Source organism: Budorcas taxicolor, chromosome 3 (assembly GCF_023091745.1).
Source record: "Budorcas taxicolor isolate Tak-1 chromosome 3, Takin1.1, whole genome shotgun sequence".
NCBI classification, from domain to species: Eukaryota; Metazoa; Chordata; class Mammalia; order Artiodactyla; family Bovidae; genus Budorcas; species Budorcas taxicolor.
This window is the reverse complement of record NC_068912.1, coordinates 81953835-81969675: the sequence shown is the minus strand read 5'-3', so window position 1 is coordinate 81969675 and position 15841 is coordinate 81953835. Positions and strand designations below refer to the sequence as shown.

The window sequence follows — 15841 nt, the reverse complement described above, 5'->3', positions numbered from 1 at the left end:
TGGGACAAATAAAGCTGCAAGTATTTTTGAATACCTTCAAAGTCCTATATCATATGACTTAGTCCTTATTTAATAATTTTTATATCCATGATAATACTTTTCTGTACACCAATGATAGATAAAAATTAATAATTCCCTAGTGTCTGCAGTCAGAGAAGGTGATGCCACCCCACCCCAGTACTCTTGCCTGGGAAATCCCATCGACGGAGGGGCCTGGTAGGCTACAGTCCTTGGGGTTGCGAAGAGTCAGACACGACTGAGCGACTTCACTTTCACTTTTCACTTTCATGCTCTAGAGAAGGAAATGGCAACCCACTCCAGTATTCTTGCCTGGAGAATCCCAGGGACAGAGGAGCCTGGTGGGCTGTGGTCTATGGGGTTGCACAGAGTTGGACACGACTGAAGTGACTTAGCAGCAGCAGCAGCAGTGTCTACAGTGGTTATTACATAAGTTTTAGTGAAACATGGCTTATATGTGTGCTTTTGCTAGGTATCCTTTTAAAGTTGACTATTCCAAATATCAATCTTTATTTTCCTCTTATTATGTTTACATGTAAACATCTACTTACTAGAGGATTCTTCCCCACTTACATTGTTTTCCCTCCTATAGTAAAGATACTCAAAGTTTTCACTGTGTATCTTACAGGACACTGAGAACATTTGCTCGTTGATACTTTTACATGATAATTACAATAATAATTTTTCAGATAAATGTATCAAATCTACAAAGTTAATGTAGTTGTTAATTCTTTGTATTGTTATAAATATTTTTCATTCATTTATTTGTCAACTATTTTTTGAGGACCTCATAAACCAAGTATCACTTTAGGTGCTTAAGATACACGACAGTGTGACCTCATGAACTTACATTCTAATAGAGGAAATAATAAATAATAAATATAATAAATAGTAAGTCACATGGTGTGTTAGAAGGTGATAAATGCTGTGGGAAAAACAGAGAGGATAAGGGGCATTGTGAATGCTGAGGGAATATGGGTTACCATTGAAAGGGAGTAGTTAGTGTATGCTTCGTTAGAAGTTGACATTTGAGCAGACTTTGAAAGAGGTATATTAATTATCAACTGCTATGTAATAAGCTACCCCCAAAACTCAGTGGCTTAAAATAATTCAACATTTGTTTGCTCATGAGCAGGTCTATTGGACAGTTTTTTGGTCTGAACTGGGCTTGGCTTTTTTCTGTAGATCTCACCCATACCTCTGTGATCAGCTGCAGGATAGCTCGTGGCTGGCTTTAATTGATCTTGATTGAGCTCTTTTCTCTGTGTGGGCCTCAGCTGAGACAACTTGATTTTGCCTTGTGTAGTCTCTTATCCTCTAGTAAGTTAGCTTGGACTTGTTCTTATGGTGTAACAGGAAAGCAGAAGCAGCATAGGCCTGGGCTCAGAACCGGCACATTACTTCTGTTACTCTCTGTTGTTCACAGCAAATCACAAGGCAAGTACAGATTTACAAGGTGGAGAAATAGATTTTATCTCTAGACGAAAGAGCCGCAAAATCACATTGCAAAGGGCTGTGGATGCAGACAGGAATAGCCATTTTTGCTGTCTTCCACAGGAAGCAAGGGAGCAAGTTTAGTGGATGTAGGGGTGGTGGAAGGGATGGATGAAGAGTGGAGCAAGGGGCAGGTAGAGGGAATCCTCTGTTCAGAGGGTCGGAGGTGTAGAGTGCGCCTGGTGTTAGAAGAACACGGTGGCTAGAGTGGCTATAATGAAGTAGGGAAGGAGAGAGTGGCAGGAGATGAAGACAAGGGAGAAACAAGGACAAAATCAGGTAAAGTTTTGGTTTTGCGATAATGTTGTAAAAGTCCAAAACTTGGACTTTCACTCTGAGAGAAACAGAAATGAGAAACCCTTAGGAGGCCGCCATCAAGATTTTCTCTTCATCTTTGATTTTCAGTAGTTTGAATATGTGTCTTGATGTTTTTTGTTTTGGGTTGATGCTGTTTTTTAATTTTGGAGAGGTTTACTTTTTAAGTTGTTGTTTGTTTGTGTTTATATTTTTGGTATTTATCCTATTAGAAAGCCCTGAGCTTCTTGGATTTATGTTGGTTATTGTTTTTAGAAAATGTTGCATCTTTGTTTCTTCTGCATTCTCTCTTCCACTTACATGCCTGACATCTTGTTCTCCTGTGTGCCCCCACAGGTCAGCCACGCTTGCATCTCATCCCTCCTTAGGAGGGTCTGTCTTTCCTTGGATTTCAGACTGCATGGTTATCCTGTGACCTCATATCTGATGGGTTTAAGAAATGCTATGATTGTGTAGTTTGTGCATTTTTTTCCCTACTGTTAGGGTGGGAGCAACTTTCTTCCAACTTTCAGCTCTGTTAGAGGATTTTGAGTAGAGATGGAACATTTTCTGACATTTTAGCAAGAGCAGTCAGGTTGTATATTGAAAATAGATAGAAGGGTACTCAGGAGAAAGCAAAGAATGCTTTTGCTTTGAACGGAGGTGCAAAGGAGATAAGAAGTAGAGATTCTGGATGTATTTTGAAGGTCAAACCATAGCATTTCCTGAATCTTGTTTATGACACATGAGAGACAGAAGAAGTTAAAGATGATTCCAGAATTTAGGGGGTTGAGATACTCTTCTCAGTCTCTTACCTGAGATAGAGAAGACTACAGCTGGACAGTTTTTTCCTTCAGGTGTTTGGACAGTTTTAGACATAGAAATCCAAGTAGAAATGTCAAATAGGCAGTTGGATATATGGGTCTAATGTTCCCAGAAAAGGTCTATCAGGAGATAGGAATTTTGGAGTTAAAATCATACAAATGATGTCTAACATCTTTTCCTCCTATGCTCCTTTACAAGTGAGCCAGTACTTGCATCTTGTCACTTCTTGAAAGGGTTGTTTTTCCTTGGATTTCAGTCTACTTGGTTGCGTTGCAGCCTTAGCTCTCTAATGAGTTGTAAAAATTTATGATTTTTAGAGGTGTATATATAATGTTTCTAACAAGATCACTTTGTATAGTTATCTGTCTTATTGAAAATGTCTTTTGATGTTTACATATAAAAATGGATGTGAATTTTAAAAAAGTAACTCGAAGGGGAAAGAAACCATTAACTTTTTTTTAAAATAGGAAAGATCTAAGTAGTGATTGCTTATTTTAAGATGTTTGGGGTTTTTTGTTTATAGGAAAACCATCCCCTTGGTTGTCAGTTGATACTGCCTTGTATATTCTTAAGGAAAATGAAAGTCAAGCAAATCTACAACTCTTGTGTTTTACCGAACTACGAAATAGAGAAGTATACATGTTTATTTTCTAATGTATAGTTAAAAGTATAATGTGATCTCAAGTTTGGGGAAAATAGTAGTTTTTCTATATATCTTTAACCTTTTTTTCTTCCCTTTCAATTAAGGTAAATACAATTCTTATCATTATTCATATATTTTTATTAATTGTGAAGGATTTGAATTTGCTGAGATTTTAAAATTGAGGATTTATTGGCAGCCTTGACTTTATAACTTATACGTTGTGTGTGACATTATAGTTCACTTTCCTCTTTCTAATACCCTGATGCCCCCCACATGTGAACATTTTTTTTCTTATGCTCAATAAAAATGATTGATGCCAGGGAACTTTTTCCCCTAAATTCAAGCAGTTCAACTTTGAAAAAGTTCCTCTAGATGTTTGTCTTACTTTTAGTACTACTGCAAAAAAGAAAAACTTCATACCCGTAGGCTTTCCTCATATTATAGGGTCTAAAAATAGATTGATCTGAAGAAATGCTTTCAAATGATTTTGTATGTTGCCCATGGGGTTGTTCTGATCTTTTCTAATTATATATTTACTCAGAGGCCAAATATGTGAGGCAGATACATAAATGTGGCTATTTATTTTATGAGGAATACAAAATACATCTGCTACACAGTAGCATGAATAATACTATTCAAGAGCTTACTGCAGTATCATATTTAATCTTTATATAGGCCCAGCGACAGACAAACATTTCCCTGATGGAATGTTATATAAAAGTCTTTGTTGTCAGCTTCCTAACAGACAAGAATAGTTATAGGCAAGAAACAAATAAAATGACAAAAGTTAATGTTTTGACTAAACTCTTCTTCAAAACTGACTGCATAGTTAAGTTCAAGATAAAACATTGTCTACAACAATAGCTATCCCACTTTGTTTTGTTTAAAATTACTTTCTTACGATATTGCCCATATAAAAATCTTAGTACATAGCAAGCCTAGGCTTTGAATGAGTTTCTGTTTACCTCTTTACTGTTTACTCCTCTGTTTATCTGTAATATGTCATATTTACAAAGGATTTTTACTTTTAGTTTCACAGTTATTTTCTTTAAGAAGAGTTTTGTGCCCATGAAAGACTTTCCATTTGCCAGCTATGGCAGTTCAAGTTTATACATGGAGACAAGGAGGTTCATCAGAGAACGTGTATTAGGAAACAGCAAGAATTGTTTTTCACACATGGATATAAGTTTACATCTGGCCAATCCAAAAGATTATGATTTCCAAAAGATGAGTTTGGTCAATGTTTAGTTTTCAAAATAGCCCTCACTTATATTGGGTTGCTTGTTACAATCCAACATAGGACACGGTCACTTTAGGATGGTTATCATTCCTCTGACTTGCGAGGGCAGAAATAGGGCTGAATCGAGAATTTGGATGAGCAACTTCGTTTTGCATTTGAGGGCTTCCCAAGTGGCTTAGTGGTAAAGAATCTGCCTGCAGTGCAGGAGACACAGATTTGGTCCCTGGATCAGAAAGATCCTCTGGAAAAGGAAATAGCAAGCCACTACAGTATTCTTGCCTGGAAAATCCCATGAACAGAGGAGTCTGGTGGGCTACAATCCATGGGGTCACAAAAGAGTTGGACATGACTTAGCCACTAAATAACAATAAATTCTGTGCTGAAGCAGAAATACCTATTTGCTTAAATATGGGCTTCCGCTGTGGCTCAGCTAGTAAAGAATCCACCTGCAATGTGGGAGATCTGGGTTCATCCCTGGGTTGGGAAGATCCCCTGGCTACCTACTCCAGTATTCTGACCTAAAGAATTCCACGGACTATATTGTCCATGGGGTCGCAAAGAGTCAGACACAACTGAGTGACTCACTTTTACTTTATACACAACTAGAAAATGCTTCAGTTCTTAGGTTTAATATATTTGACAGAGACAACTCCTAGGTTTTATAGGAAGCCATTGGGCTCCAGAAGGTACATAGGGATGCCATTTTGCTTTCTTTCATACAACAGGAAAATAAAATGTTTTCCTATACAAATGTCTTGGCACTCATTATAAATATCCTATGATGGAAAAGAATTTGTATAAGGTAGGTTCATCTAGGATTCTACTGTCTTATTTTAGAGTACATATTACATAACTAATAGTAAAATTCCACTGTTTTTGTTCACATTGGATTTTTACAAATGTGGCTAATTCATACAAATAGTGAATTCTTTTAAACTGTATTAAATTTTTATTTTCTGTCAATGAAATCTGAATTACAAATCATTTATTTATATTTGAATCATATTCAGTTTAGTTCAGTCACTCAGTCGTGTCCAACTCTTTGCAACCCTATGGACTGTAGCACGCCAGGCTTCCCAGTCCATCACCAACTCCCGGAGCTTGCTCAAACTCATGTCCATCGAGTCGGTGATGCCGTCCAACCGTCTCATCCTCTGTTGTCCCCTTCTCCTCCCACCTTTAATCTTTCCCAGCATCAGGGTCTTTTCCAAAAGTCTGTTCTTCACATCAGGTGGCCAAAGTATTGGAGCTTCAGCTATACCATCAGTCCTTCCAATAAATATTCAGGACTGATTTCCTTCAGGATTGACTGGCTTAATCTCCTTGCAGTCAAAAGCTTCTGTTCTTTGGCACTCAGCTTTCTTTTTAGTCCAACCCTCACATCCACACATGACTACTGGAAAAACCATAGCTTTGACTAGATGGACTTTTGTTGGCAAAGTAATGTCTCTGCTTTTTAATATGCTGTCTAGTTGGTCATAGCTTTTCTTCCAAGGAGGAAGTGTCTTTTAATTTCATGGCTGTAGTCATCATCTGCAGTGATTTTGGAGCCCCTCCAAATAAAGTCTCTCACTGTTTCCATTATTTCCCCATCTATTTGCCATGAAGTGATGGGACTGGATGCCATGACCTTAAGTTTTCTGAATGTTGAGTTTCAAGGCAACTTTTTCACTCTCCTCTTACACTTTCATCAAGAGACTCTTTAGTTCTTTTTCTCTTTCTGCATAAGGGTGGTGTCATCTGTATATCTGTTATTGATATTTCTCCCAGCAACCTTGATTCCAGCTTGTGCTTTATCCAGCCTGGCATTTCAAATAATGTACACTGCATATAAGTTAAATAAGCAGGGTGACAATATACAGCCTTGACGTACTCCTTTCCCGACTTGGAACCAGTCTGTTGTTCCATGTCCAGTTCTAAGTGTTGCTTCTTGACCTGCATACAGATATCTCAGGAGGCAGGTCAGATGGTCTGGTATTCCCATTTCTTAAAGAATTTTCCACAGTTTGTTGTGATTCACACAGTCAAAGGCTTTGGTGTAGTCAATAAAGCAGAAGTAGATGCTTTTTTGGAACTTTCTTACTTTTTCGATGATCCAGCAGATGTTATCAATTTGATCTCTAGTTCCTCTGCCTTTTCTAAATCCAGCTTGAACATCTGGAAGTTCACAGTTCACGTACTGTTGGAGAATTTTGAGCATTATTTTGCTAGCATGTGAGATGAGTGCAATTGCGTAGTAGTTTGAACATTTTTTGACGTTGCTTTTCTTTGGGATTGGAAGGAAAACTGACCTTTTCCAGTCCTGTGGCTGAGTTTTCCACATTTGCTGGCATATTGAGTGCAGCACTTTCACAGCATCATCTTTTAGGATTTGAAGTAGCTCAACTGGAATTCCATCGCCTCAACTAGCCTTGTTCGTAGTGATGCTTCCTAAGGCCCACTTGACTTCGCATTCCAGGATGTCTGGCTCTAGGTGAGTGATCACACCATCGTGGTTATCTGAGTCCTGAAGATCTTTTTTGTATAGTTCTATGTATCCTTGGCACCTCTTCTTAGTATCTTCTGCTTCTGTTCAGTCCATACCATTTCTGTCCTTAATTGTGCCCATCTTTGCATGAAATGTTCCCTTCAGTTCAGTTCAGTTCAGTCGCGCTCAGTCATGTCCAGCTCTTTGCGATCCCATGGACTGCAGCATGCCAAGCCTCACTGTCCATCACCAACTCCCGGAGTTTACTCAGACTCACGTCCATTGAATTGATGATGCCATCCAACCATCATTCTCTGTCATCCCCTTCTCCTCCTGCCTTCAGTCTTTCCCAGCATCAGGGTCTTTTCAAATGAGTCAGTTCTTTGCATCAGGTGGCCAAAGTTATTGGAGCTTCAGCTTCAGCATCAGTCCTTCCAATGAATATTCAGGACTTCCTGAATATTCAGTGATTTCCTTTAGGATGGTCTGGTTGCTGTCCAAGGGACTCTCAAGAGTCTTCTCCAACACAAAATGTTCCCTTGGTACATCTAATTTTCTTGAAGAGATCTTTAGTCTTTCCTGTTCTATTGTTTTCCTGTATTTACATTGATCACTGAGGAAAGCTTTCTTATTTCCTTGTTATTCTTTGGAACTCTGCTTTCAAATGGGTATATCTTTCCTTTCTTCTTTGCCTTCAGCTTCTCTTCTTTTCTCAGCCATTTGTAAGGCCTCATCAGACAATCATTTTACCTTTTTGGATTTCTTTTTCTTGGGGATCATCTTGATCACTGCCTCCTGTACAATGTCATGAACCTCCATCCATAGTTCTTCAGGCACTCTGTCTATCAGATCTAATCCCTTGAATCTATTTGTCACTTCCACTGTATAATTGTAAGGGATTTGATTAGGTCATACCTGAATGGTCTAGTGGTTTTCCCTACTTTCTTCAATTTAAGTCTGAATTTGGCAATAAGGAGTTCATGATCTGAGCCCAGTCTTGTTTTTACTGACTGTGAGAGCTTCTCCATCTTTGGCTGCAAAGAATATAATCAGTCTGATTTTGGTATTGACCATGTGGTGCTGTCCATGTGTGGAGTCTTCTCTTTTGTTGGAAGAGGGTGTTTGCTATGACCAGTGCGTTCTCTTGGGAAAACTCTGTTAGCCTTTGACCTGCTTCATTTTGTACCTCAAGGCAAAATTTGCCTGTTACTCCAGGTATCTCTTGAGTTCCTACTTTTGCATTCCAGTCCCCTATAATGAAAAGGATGTCTTTTTTGGGTTTTAGTTCTAGAAGGTCTTGTAGGTCTTCATAGAACCATTCAACTTAAGCTTCTTCAGCATTACTGGTTGGAGCATAGACTTGGATTATTGTGATATTGAATGGAATATGAATCATATTAGGCAACTATAACCCAGAAAAATTACTTAAAGTTTTTTCTCTTTGTTTCCTGTTGAAATATTTGCATCACAGTCAAAACTCAAAATAGTACTTTAAGACCATTTTCAATATAACAAATATTTCATAACTAGTTGTTAATGCTAAGGGATAAAGTACATGATATTATATTTTAGAAACTTTAATTAGGACTTAGTGAATTCCCTTCATGCTATTAAATGTTGAAAATACTTTAAATTCTAGAAAATTTTATAGAATCACAATTTGCTTTGTTTCATAAAGTCCACTACCTTCCAGTGAGTATATTAAATTAATATTCATTAATTTTATATAAACTATGTAACTTTACATAAAATATACCAGAAATTTGCACAAAATATAGCAGATCTTTTTCAAATACATGTTAATCTTTCATGCTATAATCATTCAGTATGAAAGAGTATGGGTAGCAAGATTATCCAACATTCCACTTTAAAAACAGCCAAAAAAATTAAAACTATTCCCCTTAAGTGCATCACTGGCATGTTTAAAGAATATTGGGAAGATTTAGAAGTTATATAACTTCTAACCTATTATAATTTTAGTTATTTTATAAATATATAAAGAACTATATCTAATATTACTAGATTTAGCATTAACAAATGGAGTTTGAAGCCTGTAAAACATTGATAGAACCATAATAGAATTGGTGAATACTGGTTAAAAAAAAAACAAACTGTTTCTAATGCTTCTCTTTCATAAGAATGATTAAAAGTCATTAAGACTCATGGTGTGTGTTTGTTTTAAAAATTCTTTTGAGAAAAGACGTTTGGGTGGACTGGTGAACTAGGACCTGGAATTTACTGGTTAGTTCCTTCCACAACTGGCTGCAGGCTAAGAAAAGAAATAAAACCAGTAACAGAAGAAGCCCAACTTGTATACAGAGATGAAACAGGGGAATTATTTCTTACACAGGAATTTAGGTAAGTTTTGTTTACTAAAGTTAGAGGCTGGATACTAGGCTGGATGTGTATCAGTAGCCTGCCTTCCATCCTTCCCTTTGGCTAGCTGCAAACCCCAGCCCCAGGTTCTAATCAGTAGCTCAACTCATCCACTAGGCATCTGACTGTGACCTTCTATTCATAGGTCTGGGATTGCCATTTATTTCTAGATTCCACATAGTTGGCAAGTCAACTTTAGTTACAAATTTACTGATGTCTCCTCCACTAGAAATAGGTCCTGCTAATTGTACTATTGTCTTAGATAACTGTTTAATATGAAATCCAAATAGGGTAATTCTCCCATATTCTACATATGTAAGATCTAGCTACCAGTAGAGAGGAAGAAAATAGATGGAGATTGGTGAAAAGAAAATGGGAACTTCTGTTTGAGTTCCTACTACATGTTGAGATACTGTGGTTGCTTTAGAAGTTTGATTATGTCCTGTAATGCTAGACAAAGTAGAATGTATATTTGGATACATTAACTCTATCATTCACAAATACTGTTTTTATTTTATTCTTTTCCTGTATGGTTTATTACAAGATATTGAGTATAAGTTCCCTGTGCTATACAATAAGACCTTGTTGTTTATCAATTTCAAACTCCCAGTTTAGCCCTCCCCAACTCTCCCTCCCATTTGGCAACCACAAGTTTATTCTCTGTGTCTGTGAGTCTGTTTCTGTTTCATAGATGAATTCATCACAAATATTGTTTAATGCCTTAATACTACTTCCTTTTAGAAGTTATCCTCATCAAAACCTTCTTCAATCTAGTTGCCTTAGAGACAAATAATTTGCATTTTTTTAAATTTAGGTCAACTTTATCAGATATATTTGAAGTAATTGATTTAGACGGAAATGGTCTTCTTAGTCTTGAAGAATATAATTTTTTTGAATTGAGAACAAGCGGTGAGAAATGTGATGAAGATGCTTGGGCTGTCTGCAGAGGTAAGCATTTTTTCTTAATGGATGTGTTATATACATATATATACCCTTTCATCCTTAACAAGTAAAATATCAAATTTCTCCATCGAATATTATAGCAGTTAGGACAGTTTAAAAATAGTAGCATTGTTTGTAGATCATAACAAATTAAACATTTATTTTTCTTAAATTGGTAGTTGGTATAGCACTCAAGTTAAAAGAAAATGTAAGTTACTTACTCATAATTACTGCGTTCTTTGGAGCTTAGAATATAAACAACTTTGTCTTAGCTCTGATAGTAAAGGTGAAGAGACCCAAACTGTGCCCAGAAGAGGGCAGCAAAGAGTTAACAGGCTAGAGTTTCACTAAAAATTAAGAGGTTTCTAGGAAATTGTTTATGTATGTTAAGAATTGTTTTGTTTTTTGTATTTGAGTTGAATTAAGAAAGTCCATCCATGGATGTATAGAAGCCAAAAATACTAAAATGGGCAGAGAAAAATACTGAGAGTGAGGCAAAGTCAGTTGTTACTTGGGAAAAGACTGAAAAGAGGGTAGAGCTTGTGTATTTAAGCTAAGGACTAAAAGGTCAAAGGAGAAAGCCAGAAAACCATAGCCAACTGTAAATCATAGAGCAAGAAGTTTGAGGAGGTTGGAATGTAGCCAAGAGAGAGATTGACTCACATGTTGCTGTCACTGGAGTAGTGATGTGTCCTAATCCTCCGGTTCTTGAAATGGTCTTGGCAGTCAGTGAGCTAGGGAGGAATCTGATAAATCTGTTTTTCTAAAAAGCAAGTAAAATAGAAGTATTATTAATATAAAGTTTTTTTTAACTCTCTTTTATTAACTTTTTATTTTGTATTAGGGTATAGCTGATTAACAGTGTTTTTAACTGAAGGTTTATGTAGTGTAATCAGTAACAAGAAATACATATTGATTTATAATTTTAAACTTTGATTAACAAGATTGATAACACATAATAGAGTATTAGTTTTAGGAAGATGCAATCATCCTGTAACTTTATTGATATAATGTTTTGATTCTCTTTGTCCCTTTGTCACATGTCAGTTTGTCTGGGTATTTTCTGAGTTCTCTGTTCTAGTCCACTGAACTATTTGTCTCATCTTTGACCAATATCACACTTCTCTTGATTACTGTAGCTTTAAAGGAAGTCTTGAAATTGGGTATTAACAAACTTTAAAAAATTAATGGAGAATTGATAATTTTAAGTTTTAAAAGTAGATTAGTTATTGATAGTCTCTATAGCATTATATCTAGATACATTATTCTTGAAAGTAATTATTTCTTTGTATTATATATCAAATATTAATGTTTTCATCTTGCTCTTCTATTTAGTAGCTCCAGCTTCCATTTTAGTGGTTACTGTATCTCTCTATGATCTAATTTAATCTACATTTCCTTTTTTGTCTTTACAAAAGTTATGAATCACTTTCCAAACTCTAAGCATTTTAAACTATTAATCAGTCAACCAGTTTTAAACAGCTATGTCTATGCCTCTTTTCTCACAGTAACGTGTATTAAAGAGATGCCTCAAATAAGAGTACCCATTTTCCTTGGGCATATTGGAAAATAAAATCTTTCTTTGTTGTAAGGCAGTTAACAGAATATAATCCAAAATGAGTAGCTGTTTTTTATCTATTTCATCGTCACATTCAAGAATTATATATAGACTCCACATGAATTTTTGCTTATAAACAATGTTAAAATGGGCATACTTAGATTTGTGTGGGACATTCATGGACTTCAAAGTGTTCCCTATTATCTAACAGTTTTTTAAGGACCAGGGGACAATTCTGTTAAAATTAAAGCAGTTAAGCATATAATAATCTCCTTCTGGCGTAGTTTGGGGAATGTTACATCAAATTCATTTAGATTTAAGTGGCAATTAATTTTAATTTTTGAAATAAAATACTGGCTTCAGCAGTATATACCCTAATTTTTGAAATACATGTTAGTATATACTCTGATAAGCAGGCAGGTTGGAATTTACCCAGAAAAATTAAGATTTCTTCTAATTTTGAAATATATTTGTACTATTTATGACTTCAGCTCTTGTTGAAAAACTAAATCATACACTGTGATAGTGCTTATGCTGAGTTGTGGGAAGTTAGAACAGTATCTCTCAAACATGTTTCGAACCATTCTTTTTTTTTTTTAAACATGGTCTTTGTTTATTTATTAATTTATTTTTTTTTGGCTGTGCTGAGTCTTCGTTGCTGGGCACAGGCTTTCTCTAGTTGCAGTGAGTGGGGTCTGTTCTCTAGTTGCAGGGCGTGGGCTCAGTAGTTGTGGCGTGCGTGCTCTAGGGCACAGGCTCAGCAGTTGTATCACACAGACTTAGTTGCCCTACAGCATATGGAATCTTCCCAGGCCAGAGATTGAACCTGTGTCCTCCACATTGGCAGGAGAATCTTAACCGCTGGACCACCAGGAAAGTCTTTGAGCCGTTCTTATTTCACTTTGATAGTGCTCACAGATTCTTAAGGCTTCCTTCAAAATAAACATTTATGAATAACAATATAGCCATTTTAGTAAATGTATAAACTTAAAAAAAATATGTAAGGAAGAAACTTTTGGTTGTTTTGACAGAGAATTTTGATACCAAGAAAAATGAACTAACAAGACAGGGCTTTATGGATCTGAATTTGATGGAAGCCAACGATCGAGAAGGGGATCCTCGTGATCTCTGGGTAACTCTGCACTCAATGGGCTACAATAAAGCTCTGGAACTGACGGAGGTAAAGCAGTCTTAAAGTTTGCTGTGGGTGTAATGTACATAATATTTTGCCCCACGAACATTTTCTTGACACAGGACTTTTGAATTGGGCTCTCAAATCCTTGAACTTCAATATACAAATGAATCCTGGGTGCAGCAGTATGTTTCTGCTAGTTTATGCAAGCTCTTATATGAAATTTAATTGCTCACAACATTTTAATAATTCAGGAACAAAGGTAGTTTGAGCATATGATATGCAGGAAAAAGATCGGTAATACGAAAAGTTATATTTCTTAATTGGTGATGGCTGTTTGAGTTGCTAAAATTTCAACAGTTGCTTCTACTCTGAGACTTCAGAGACTCTTTGTCCTAATAGAATAAAAGCTCTCCTATAATAAGGAGAATATGTCTGTATGAGAACTGGAATTCTGATCTTTTCACATGGGTACTCCTTGGGTTAATATTTGTAAAACACTTGAAACAGTGCTTGGCTCTTATAAAGCACTATGTATGTATTAGCTATGATTATCATTATTTATTAACATGTAAAGTATAAAAGTTGAATAAGACTCACATAAACCAGAGGAATAATAAAAATTAAGGCCTGTTTCTTAAATTTTATATTTTTTTGTCCTTTAATACAGTTTAATATAAAGGAGATCAGTCCTGGGTGTTCTTTGGAAGGACTGATGCTAAAGCTGAAACTCCAATACTTTGGCCACCTCACGTAAAGAGGTGACTCATTGGAAAAGACTCTGATGCTGGGAGGGATTGGGGCCAAGAGGAAAAGGGGATGACAGAGGATGAAATGGCTGGATGGCATCACCGACTCGGTGGACGTGAGTTTGAGTGAACTCTGGGAGTTGGTGATGGACAGGGAGGCCTGGCATGCTGCGATTCATGGGGTCGCAAAGAGTCAGACACGACTGAGCAACTGAATTGAATATAAAGGATTTAAGAATTTTAGGCCACACAAATTAGATAACAGTACATTTGTTTATAATTTTAAAATAGTATCTGTTCTTTCTATAAATACATCAACCTAGGAGGGTAACACTACCAGAAAAAAATTTTAAGTTTGGGGTGTACTGAGACTTTGGTTCTTTGGCCACCTCGTGTGAAGAGTTGACTCACTGGAAAAGACTCTGATGGTGGGAGGGATTGGGGGCAGGAGGAGAAGGGGACGACAGAGGATGAGATGGCTGGATGGCATCACTGACTCGATGGACGTGAGTCTGAGTGAACTCCGGGAGTTGGTGATGGACAGGGAGGCCTGGCATGCTGCGATTCATGGGGTCGCAAAGAGTCAGACACGACTGAGTGACTGAACTGAACTGAACTGAGACTTTGGTTTAGTTCCTAGTTTTGACATCATTTAAAATTCCTCAAAAATTTGTTTTCTGAGAAGTTCTCTGTATTTTTTTTCCCATTTTTATTAATAAGAGGTGAATAGTTACAGTAACTTTTTACATTCTACTTTAACATTTAGTGAATCTTACATCTTTAAGCATTGTGAAAATCAGCACCTAGTTGCTCAACATTCAGAATACTTAAGATCATGGCATCCCGTCCCATCACTTCATGGGAAATAGATGGGGAAACAGTGGAAACAGTGTCAGACTTTATTTTGGGGGGCTCCAAAATCACTGCAGATGGTGATTTCAGCCATGAAATTAAAAGACACTTACTCCTCGGAAGGAAAGTTATGACCAATCTAGATGGTATATTCAATAGCAGAGACATCACTTTGCCAACTAAGGTCCGTCTAGTCAAGGTTATGGTTTTTCCAGTGGTGATGTATGGATGTGAAAGTTGGACTGTGAAGAAAGCTGAGCACCGAAGAATTGATGCTTTTGAACTGTGGTGTTGGAGAAGACTCTTGAAAGTCTCTTGAACTGCAAGGAGATCCAACCAGTCCATTCTAAAGGAGATCAGTCCTGGGTGTTCTTTGTAAGGAATGATGCTGAAGCTGAAACTCCAGTACTTTGGCCATGTCATGTGAAGAGTTGACTCACTGGGAAAACTCTGATGCTGGGAGGGATTGGGGGCAGGAGGAGAAGGGGACGACAGAGGGATGAGACAGTTAGATGGCATCATCGATGCGATGAACGTGAGTTTGAGTGAACTCCGGGAGTTAGTGATGGACAGGGAGGCCTGGTGTGCTGCGATTCATGGGGTCGCAAAGAGTCGGACACGACTGAGCGACTGAACTGAACTGAACTGAATTTGTGAATAATATCGTGTCTGCTACACATGCTTCCATTTTACAGAGGAGTTAGTTAAGAGACGATTGTGGCATTTTAAGTTAAGAGCAGATGTAGCATTTAAGATTAAGTTACAGTAAGATTTAAGTTAACAGCAGATAATAGCATTTGCTGATATCATTGACTTTTGAAATCACAAGTAAGAAGGATTTCTGAGATAAAGATCTTTTATTTAAATTTTTAAAATTTATTTAATAGGTAATAGATTCCATTGTTTGAAGTTCCAAAAGTAAAAAATTTATATATATATACAGTGAAAATGTCAAAGGATAATCAGACCACCACTCAATAGCTGAAATAAAAAGATAAAACTGAGCTGATGGCTTACTGCAAGGGAGAGCTATGCTGGTCAGGCACAAAGCAGAATGTTCATCTTATTTATAAAGAGCATTGAGGAAGCATGGTTATTCAGATGAGACTGTTGTTTGATTGATATACTCAGTGGTATATTTATTTACTTTGAGTCTGTCTGTGATTGCTTGACTTTCAAAAGTGAAGAGCCAACCCTAGCTGACTTACAGAAGTGTATTTATTGAGGTGAGTTGTTGCAGATCAATTGAAC

At 36.8% G+C, this 15841-nt stretch overlaps 1 protein-coding gene across 1 annotated transcript in view; it reads left to right on the top strand.

Moving 5' to 3' along the window:
- Positions 1 to 15841, top strand: part of EFCAB7 (EF-hand calcium binding domain 7) — a 56881-nt gene that overhangs the window by 27287 nt on the left and 13753 nt on the right. The window contains exons 7-10 of the mRNA XM_052637855.1: positions 3155 to 3264; positions 9182 to 9339; positions 10172 to 10305; positions 12889 to 13037. Coding sequence (XP_052493815.1) covers positions 3155 to 3264; positions 9182 to 9339; positions 10172 to 10305; positions 12889 to 13037 — 551 coding nt within the window. The remainder of the gene's footprint in view (positions 1 to 3154; positions 3265 to 9181; positions 9340 to 10171; positions 10306 to 12888; positions 13038 to 15841) is intronic.